Source organism: Mytilus edulis, chromosome 1 (assembly GCF_963676685.1).
Source record: "Mytilus edulis chromosome 1, xbMytEdul2.2, whole genome shotgun sequence".
Classification (NCBI taxonomy): Eukaryota; Metazoa; Mollusca; class Bivalvia; order Mytilida; family Mytilidae; genus Mytilus; species Mytilus edulis.
In genome coordinates, this window is record NC_092344.1 from 90,531,452 (window position 1) to 90,541,794 (window position 10,343).

Here is a 10,343-nt window from a genome sequence, read left to right on the forward strand (position 1 = left end):
TTCTTATTTTTGTATCTTCCGCTCCATCTTTAGAACGTGCTAAATGAATTCTTTAATCCCGATCCCTCTTAAAATATGTTCATTATATTTCTAAATATTTTCACAAGTCAAATAATAAACGAAGAGACTACCAGTTTAATAACTTAAATTTATTAAAACTTAAAATAAATCTGTAATAGAATAACTCTATATAGCAGCATTTTTTTATGAGTTCACAGTCTCTTTTCCATGACATATCAAGTTTGGTCAAGGGAGACAACTGAAACTATTATTAGGACAGGTTATTTCAAGATCAAGATGTGATTCTAGTTTTCTTTTAAACACAGTATATTAAAGGTATTGAATATAAGGGTATTACATTTCGAATGGACAGGGGTATTCAGTACCCCATGAGAAAGACTAGATTTCCCCCCCCTAATCTTTCAAGGATTTCAAAACCAGATAGAGGATAAATGTTACTAAAAACACGTTCTCATCTAAAATTAGAAATTCTCATTAACGGTAATTTGTCATAATTCGTACTCAAATAGGTCGAATTATTGCTCATTAGACAAACTTATGCAAAAAAGAGAAAAATAAAAGAAAAAACACATTTTTCTTTTATCAAGCACTTGGAAATCGTGAATCTGGCATATTTAACACCTGGTGTATGCTAAACTGAATTGTAATAAATTAACTTGCATTTCTCAGGCCTGTATGCCAGCATACGTACCTGGGGTATGCTAATGTCCATATTTAATTTATACATTGTATTTCTCAGGTATGTATGCTAGCATACGAACCTGGTGTATGCAGAACAGCAAATATTGAATCAGATGTTGTATTTCACAGGTCTGTATGATAGCATACGAACCTGGGTGATTAAAAAAATCCTTTACTTCAGTATAGTTGTGGTTTTACTTTATTACCGATTTCGAGTTTTTTTTTTTTTAACTAAAAGCCTACCACTGACCTCTATATTTTCTCCCGATAGGTAAACAGAAAAGCGTTAATTTGCAAGGCAAACCGGTAATGAGCGTTTACTGTTGTAAATCTATAAATGAAAACCAATTCTCAAGTTTTATGACTATGATCGCTGTATTGTCATGACAGTTATCTGTTTTGTTTGCAAATTAAAATTGCGGAAAAGTGAGGCGATGTACAAGGTTCCAAGTTCGAAGTTGTTGACAAAATTTTAAATGACGTCAGGGACCTTCTGACGTAAGGCGGAGGGATATAGACGGATAGCCTTGACTTACACAAGTTACTTTACCAGTACACTTAATTAAAATAATAGCAATTGATTACAAAACAACCTGTTTTGTTTATACTTGGTATTGGTAATTATTAAAAAGTCAAAGAATAAAAGGACTATTTATCTGCGGAGTCACGCACTCCATCTAGATGACGTCATTTATAAATGTAAACAATTTGAATGATCAATGAAGGAGTTCCCCTCACGGAGAAGAAAATGGACAGTTCATTGAAAAATACGCTGTATTATCTTGATTTGAATAAACCAGAAGCAAAGCAGAATGTCAGATATATTTATGGTAAGTAAACCTAGCTGTTTTTGTACATTTTTCACGATTTCATTTAACACCCTCATTTTTAGAAGTCGCCTTGAACATGTAGGGTCACATGTAAGATTATTGATTATACGTTTTTCTTGTTTTCTCAAGAGGTTTGTCCACTTCAATCAATTTCATGCGTTTGTCCACTTCAATCAATTTCATGCTAGACGTTGTGGTGGCGAAATTTACTGCAGTGCCCTTCCTATCTCACCCCCCTTATGAAACTTCTGGATATTCATGTCTTATTCTTACAACTTTTAGGGAAACAACTGTCCCAGGTAAAAAAAAAGGGGGAAGCTGAGCGCTCACATGTTAAAACCGGCCACAATATATAGTCTTTATATGCCTGTACCAAGTCAGGAGCCTGACTGTTGAAGTTGTCATTGGTTTATATATTTCCGGTATTTCTTTTTCGTAAATTGTTTTGCTATACATTTTTATTTCTTATTTTTCATGTTAGGTCCCATAGGCGGATCCAGAAGGTGCCTCCCCCCCTTTTTTGTGGGAAACATTTGGTTGATTATATAGGGAAGCACTGAAGCTTGGCTGGACCCCCCTCCCCCTTTATAAAAAGTTCTAAATCCGCCACTGGACTGTCCTTTTATTATCTGACTTTACGGTATTGGTTTTTCTAATGGACAAACTGTACAGTACATTTGTCACATGACCACTGCAGCATTCTGTGATATGTGTATGTAAGAAGCTGTTTAAAACAGGGTAATTTATGAAGATCTTTTTTTTTCATGATACTTCAGATACTTTATTTCACTAATAGTTGTTACAAAGCCCCTTAATGTTTAATACAACAATGGCACTACGGTTCATCCCTGTATTGTTAATTACCAATAAAACAAGGAGATTTCATTGGCAAACTTTTTATAAATCTACATATTATTACGTGTTACTTACAATTTTAATAGCTGACTACTAGCATGTATACATTGAAAAAGAAAACGTAGCTTTGACCGTCTTTTGTTTAGCTTTTTAGTTTTTTTGGAAAAGAAGTAATTCTAACAAATAATGAAATTATACATAAATTTATTGCAAAATGATTAGAACAGCACATTTCAAGAGTGTTCAATTGGAAAAATGAATGTTACTAAGGAAATGACATATTTCATTGATCTTCAATCAATCACATGCATGGCGACAGTTTGTTTTTCAAGGGAACGAGTTCAATTCAACCACTATAAAGAATCCTTAGTTTATATAAACTTTAAAATCAGTAATTGTGATAATGTAACGCTAAACGGGTCTTTGTTCTGTGTATTTTGAGCAGTCATTATTTTGGATACATGTATCTGGGATCTAATCCTTCTTGCCCGTTTACATACAGAAATAGCTATTAAATATTTCACCATAAAAAAAAATAAGCTCACTACCGTCTTTATACTACTAACGAAGTCTGTTTAATGTTCACATGTTTAATCATATAAAAGTACATGTATATATGATATATTTAAAAGGTTCACAGCCCAGGTTCACAGTTAAATTTCCAATACAAAACGTTACTTAGTTCCAACTCTATAAAACAACATGTTACTTCATCATAATTTATATCGAAATTTAATTGTTACTCCAAGCTACTACACCAATATAAGTGACCAATGCAAAAAGTTTCTTACAAAATCGTGCTATGAACCACTGTCCTTAAATTAGATTAAACCTTGCTTTGATAAACGTCCAAATGTTATTGCATTTCTACTGTGCAACTCATGTACCGTACAAACTGTCACATTTAATAATCAAGATGAAAGATCATTCAACAGATTATGTATAATTGACCATCAAATCTTTGATGTAGTTGACCACGCCACATCTATGTTAAATTTGTGAAGTGTATAATATTCACTCGCATATATATGTATATACCGGTAATATGTAGTTTCCATTTCTCGTTTCAGCATTTTTCAAACATTGGCTATACCTTTCATGTAACTATTTATGTGTTGCTTATGAATTTAATTGTAACACTTCTTAGTGACTGGATAGGTTAAACCAATGCCTTCCTAGAAAACTATGGCACCAATGAACAACACCAGACTTTTTGCTGTTCCTGCTAATAATGTATGCATGGCTTCACTAGAAAAGGCATCAATTCTTTGGCTTTCCTGGTTGAAGGATTTGTTTTTACAACTCCAGTACTAGTGTATACACAATTGTTACCATAGTATATAGTTGGTTAACCGTTATGGAATAACCGATTCACAGATGATATCGGATATGTTTCTTACGTCGTAACTACAATCCCCTTCCCCTTTTATGAATGTGACTTACCGAATAAAGCTAGTTACCGGGTTTGAAAAAACATGAGCAACTCGACGGTGCCACTGTTGGACATGTGGAGCAGTATCTGCATACCCTTCTGGAGCACCTGAGATCATCCCCAGTTTTTGGTTAGGGTTCGTGTTGCTCAGACTTTCTTTGATTTCTATGCTGTTTCTTGTGTACTATAATTTATATATTTCATGCCATGGTGTTTATTTTCGATTTATGAGTTTGACTGTTCCTCTGGTGTCTTTCGTCCCTCTTGAAGTCTATAACTTAGAGAATGATGAAAAATGATAGTTTTGCAATTTAAAATATGAATACAATATAAGGCTGGTTAGAATGCGAACCATTCAGCTTGCTAAATATCTAATAAGTGCCACCAAATATGCAGACATTTAAGACTGGAGGCAAACCATACACAATTACACAAGCTTACTGAACACCAGCTTGGTTTGACAATACTAGAATGTATGTAAAACTGCAATTCAATAAAACATAGATTGGTATACAAGCAATTAAAGCTTGTATGTATCCATGTAAGGAAAATAAGTTTTCACCGTACACCAGTGTTGTATGCAAGAATACCGTGAACTGAAAATGTCAAATGTGCAAACGTTTATGTTCCAATGTTGTATAGGATTATATGTTGGTATGCCGACAATCAAACCCATGAATTCCATTGTTTTACAAGGGTTTATTCCAAGCGCGTTGGTATACAGGAATACACCCCTGAGTGTTGCAGTTAAGAATTAAGAGCTTTCTTTCAAATTCAAATGAAGTTGAAGGCTATACATAAGTAATTCCTTACATTCATGTAATTCGACCTTTGATGGAGATGCATTTCTTTCACAATCATACACATCTCCTTATTTTTTAAGGGAGGTATGCAAACATAAGTAAATAAGAAATGTTACTATTCAGTGAATGCTTAGCATTCAGACATACAGACTTGCCAATACAAACATAAATCCAGAGTAAAATTTTAGAATCCATGCAGGCATACAAGTACCAGGCAGAAAAAAAGCCAAAATAAATAACAATTTCGGTCTACATATCCCAGGTTCGTATACAGGCATACATACCTTAACTATGCCAAAATAATTATATTGAAGGTTCTAAATACACCAGATGTGTATGCAGGAATACAGACCTGACAAATACTTATATACGCAGAAAGTGAGAGTTTAACATACACCAGTTCGGTATGCTAGCATACAGACCTGACAAATACTAGTATATGCATCGAGTAAGAGTTAAACATACACCAGGTCTGTATGCTAGGATACAGACCTGACAAATAATAGGATGTACATAGAGTGAGAGTTTAGCATTAACCAGGTCGGTATGCTAGCATACAGACCTGACAAATACTAGTATATGATTAGAGTGAGAGTTTAGCATTAACCAGGTCGGTATGCTAGCATACCGACCTGGCAAATACTAGTATATGCATAGAGTGAGACTTTAGCATTAACCAGGTCTGTATAGACCTGGCAAATACTAGTATATGCATAGAGTGAGAGTTTAGCATTAACCAGGTCGGTATGCTAGCATACAGACCTGACAAATAATAGGATATGCATAGAGTGAGAGTTTAGCATTAACCAGGTCGGTATGCTAGCATACAGACCTGACAAATTCTAGTATACACATAGAGTGAGGTTTTAGCATACACCAGGTTGGTATGCAGGCATACAGACCTGACAAATACAAGTAAGAGAAAAAAGACTTAGTTTAGCATACTTTTTATTGAAACATCTGAAATAAAGATGGGTAAATGCTATGTTATGTATATATTTAAAAAATGACATAAAAGTATAACAAAAATGCAGAATGAGTATCTTTTTAAGGTTTATTTACTTGAACTATTTCCTTGGTGTTAAAATAGTTCATTCTAGCATCCTATGAAAAAGGTTTATGATAAAATAATGAAATTTTGGATTCGCATTTACAAAGAAGGATCACAAATCTTGCCAAAAGGTGACAAACAAATATTATTAATGCTATACAGTGACTTTTTAACGCGAAATATATCAATCATCCCAAATGGTGTAGCCTTTTCACACAAAAATGAGTTAAGTGGCATATGAGAATTTCTAATTTTAGATGAGAACGTGTTTAAATTATACAACTAGAGTAGATATTTGTAAAATGTGGTACAATTTCATATTATATCAAATCAAAAGCGTTATTCATGTCACCATACAGTACATAAGTTAAGCAGATCTGGACATAAGCAAAAGAATTATTACAATTTCAAATTACAATAATTTACTCCTACAAATTACAAAATGAATTAGTACAAACAATCTAGTCCAAATAATTATGACGTCTTGGAAGGCTATTTAAATATAAATATGCTATATAAAAAATAAACAAATATTTGGTTGCATGTCTTTTTGTACGTGATGTTCACATCCAGGTCATTAAATCACATGACTGTAATGTTGTTAGTTGTAATAGGAAGCAGGATAAATTGCCCCACTGGCAAATCACCCTACTCCTAATCGTCCCACTTTTTCACCAACTCGACCCACTTTTTAAAAAAATCGCCCTAAACTGGTTTACCAAATCGCCCTACTTGTGAAAGGGGTTAAATCCCAATAAATATTACTCCTGGCAACTCGCAGTAATAAACAGGTGTGTAAATTTAACATAATTATGGACATGAATATAATTGTTTTCATTATAGCGTGGACAAAACGATTTCTTTGTGAGTTCAGGTTATCATTTGTCTGGCAGGGCTCACACTACTTCAAAATCATAGGTCAGATTATGTGAAAGTTCTTCTACTTGTGATGCTGACATTGGTTTGATAGATAAATTATGGGATGCTAAATCTAAGTTCATGTTAAAGAATATTATGGTAAAAAAAGATGTACTCTGTTAAAGCTGGCACATTTGTTTAAGATAGTTTTTAAATGGGGTTGTCCATAATCATGATAATGCTTTTCCATAAACAGAACAAAATCTTATTTCCCACCAATGTGCCTAAGATCAAAACCAAAAAGTTTGAGGAAATCTGGTAAAATTTGAATAAATTGTTGGTAAATATTGTAGTCATGATCATGATGATAGTGAACTGATTTTTTCATGTTCAACACATAATATTGCAACTTATACATGTTTGTAAAATTATGCACTGAAAACATCAATAACCAAAATGAATTAATTTGAAACCCAAAGACAATATATAACTATAGAATTTTGGATTTGGTTGAGAATGCCATTATCCCTGTTATCCTTTTTTACTCAAATTTTACTTTGCTGAAATCTTCAAAAAAAATCATCTATATAGGCATTTAAAGCTTCTTTTCATGTGCAGAAATGAGTTTCGATTTATATTTACAGAAAATGTCAGGGTCAAGATATGCTGCTCGTATGGCAAGGCTGTCTTCAAAGATCTTTGGAGAAGTCAGCCCAACAGATACCAAATTATCAAGAAAAGTTGTAGATTTAATGAGCAAGCCATACTATCATGAACAACCAGAGGTTGTGAATTATTATCCAAAACATTTTGAAGTAACTAGGCTTATGAAAACTCTCAGACATTTTGGTCTATTCAGGTAACTACATGTATATCACCACTTAAAAGTGGTCTACTGAATGATACTCTATTGTTAAAAAAAATAATTTTAGTAAACATTATACGTAACATTGTTTGACAAAACTGTGTTGCAGTTGAATTATTATACCCCACGCAATTGCGGAGGGTATAATGTTTTTGACCCGTCCGTCCGTCAGTCCGTCCGTCCGTCAGTCCGTCCGTCAGTCCGTCAGTCCTGTTTGTTGTCATCGCAACTCCTCTCAAACCACACAACAGAATTTCACGAAACCTATTCAGATAATAAGGACATACTATGTAGGTGTGCATATCGACGGGAAATTGCGATTCAATTTTTTTTCTAGGAGTTACGCCCCTTTGAACTTATTTACTTTAATGTACTACTGAACAGTTTGTCATCGCAACTCCTCTCAAACCACACAACAGAATTTCACGAAACCTTTTCAGATAATAAGGACATACTATGTAGTTGTGCATATTGACGGGAAATTGCGATTCAATTTTTTTTCTAGGAGTTACGCCCCTTTGAACTTATTTACTTTAATGTACTACTGCAACAGTTTGTCATCGCAACTCCTCTCAAACCACACAACAGAATTTCACGAAACCTTTTCAGATAATAAGGACATACTATGTAGTTGTGCATATCGACAGGAAATTGCGATTCAATTTTTTTTCTAGGAGTTACGCCCCTTTGAACTTATTTACTTTAATGTACTACTGCAACAGTTTGTCATCGCAACTCCTCTCAAACCACACAACAGAATTTCACGAAACCTTTTCAGATAATAAGGACATACTATGTAGTTGTGCATATCGACAGGAAATTGCGATTCAATTTTTTTTCTAGGAGTTACGCCCCTTTGAACTTATTTACTTTAATGTACTACATTTTGTACTGCAACAGTTTGTCATCGCAACTCCTCTCAAACCACACAACAGAATTTCGTGAAACTTTGTAGATAATAAGGACATACTATGTAGATGTGCATATCAACAGGAAATTACGGTTCAATTTTTTTTCTAGGAGTTAGGCCCCTTTGAACTTATTTGCTTCAATGTACTTCTGCAACAGTTTGTCATCTCAACTCCTCTGAAAACACACAACAGAATTTTATGAAATTTTGTAGATAATAAGGACATACTATGTATATTGACAGGAAATTATTATTCAATATTTTTTCTTATACAATTTTTTTTTCTTATACTTATTTAATTTCTCCAATGACAATGTGGGGACGTGGGGTATGTGAGCGTGCTCACTAAGGTTCTTTAATTGATCACCAGTATTTGACATGACTTATAAATATCTTTTCTGGTTTGCCATTTAGCAGGCTCATGTGGTACAGTGGAATAGCATTTCATGCATGTACATTTACTTCTATGGCAAAAACAAATATTAACATTTAAGTTTGTTTTGACACAAAAAGAATGTATTCATTGTTAATGTTACAACATGTATAAGGGGAAGTAAGTCTGAATAATTATTGAAAATTACTGTAAATTCAGAAATTATTGCGATGTTTTTATTATTGCAAAAAATGCGACAGTGTTATAATCGCAATAATTTAAACTCACATTTTGAAATATTTTATATGAATAAAAAAGGATTTTTCTCAATATCGCAATGATTTAAATCATATTTGAGTCTAAAATTACAAAATCGCAATAATAAGTGCACGCAATAATTTCTGAATTTACAGTAGATGAAATACACACACAAAACTTGGACGTTAAGCAACCAACAATCAATCAATCAATCACACAAAACTTCACTGTTGTATTAAAATTTAACACCACATTTTCATAAATTTTTGATAGTATGTTGAAAAGTGTTTTTCTTTTTTATTTTAGGAGTGAACATTTAGATTTTACAGAAGAAATGGAAAGATTAAGAAAATTACGGGGCAAAGGAAGACCCGCCAGAGATGCTAGAAAAAGGAAAAAAGAAGAATAAAATTATTAAAATTTATTGATTTAGTTTAATTTATAATTTACTTAAGATGTATCATTATGTATCTTTAAAATGTATGTCAAAAGGTGACCTTCTCACTTGAATTTCAACCTTAGAGGGTAAAAGCTAGGTTGAGGTCAAAACTGTTTCAGCATGAGTGCTGTTAATCATCATTGATAAATGAGGAGATGATACTGTACCATCAGTTTTATTAGTTGTTATTGGCTTTCATTAACTGTGAGTACTTTCAGATCTGTTCTTTGTGACATTAGTGGTTTTGTTAGTTGTTTTTGTGCTTTGTAATAATCTGATGAGCCAATATAAAAAAGGAGATGTGGTTTGACTGCCAATGAGACAAGTATCCACCAAATTTCTGCTGAAGTGGTTGTAAGCAATTATAGGCAACTATACAGCCCTCATCAATGAGAAAAACCTATATAGTTGTCTATAAAAGGCCAGACATGAAAAATAGGAAATAATAATTCAATTGGGAAAATTAACAGCCTAATATATAACAATGTATGAAAAACAAATATGACAAAGAACCAACAACAAATGAATCAGCTCTTCTCAACTGATTTTCATAAGTCATGGTCTCTTGACTTGGAAAATTTTGTTTACCATTAGTTTAAATGTCGTTTGTGATTAAGTCAAACTAAGGGGAAACATTAATGTCATTTGATATGCAGTTGCATCAGTTTTAGCACAGCCCTTATCCATGGTGATTATTTGGCTATGCTTTATCAGTTTTGGTCTATCGACTTTGAAACTTTTGCATAATTTATACGTTTAACATGTTTTAAAAAGTTTGTGATAATGTCAGTTTTACATGATCCTCGAATGATCAGTCAATGATATTTGGTATGCAGTTGTTTAGCATTTGCATTTATTTATTTCAAGGGAGATAATTTGTATTCTGTACCTGCACTTGTTTGTTTATTGACTTACTTACTAGTACACTTCATCTGTTTTTTCCAATACTGTAAGTATTTTGTCAGCA

At 33.1% G+C, this 10,343-nt stretch overlaps 1 protein-coding gene across 1 annotated transcript; it reads left to right on the forward strand.

Annotated features, from left to right (window-relative positions):
* Window positions 1-229: 229 nt before the first annotated feature.
* On the forward strand, window positions 230-9,361 carry LOC139494449 (small ribosomal subunit protein mS33-like). Its single transcript, XM_071282613.1, has 3 exons — window positions 230-336; window positions 7,176-7,390; window positions 9,244-9,361. The coding sequence occupies exons 2-3, from the start codon at window positions 7,179-7,181 to the stop codon at window positions 9,344-9,346; spliced, it is 315 nt and encodes a 104-aa protein (XP_071138714.1). The 5' UTR covers window positions 230-336; window positions 7,176-7,178; the 3' UTR covers window positions 9,347-9,361.
* Window positions 9,362-10,343: the final 982 nt, after the last annotated feature.

Bases quoted from the DNA above. Each gene is read 5' to 3' on its own strand.
- LOC139494449 (XM_071282613.1), top strand. From the start codon at position 7,179: ATGTCAGGGTCAAGATATGCTGCTCGTATGGCAAGGCTGTCTTCAAAG. The intron at 7,391-9,243 runs GTAACTACATGT...TTTTTATTTTAG, and splicing joins AGACATTTTGGTCTATTCAG to GAGTGAACATTTAGATTTTA.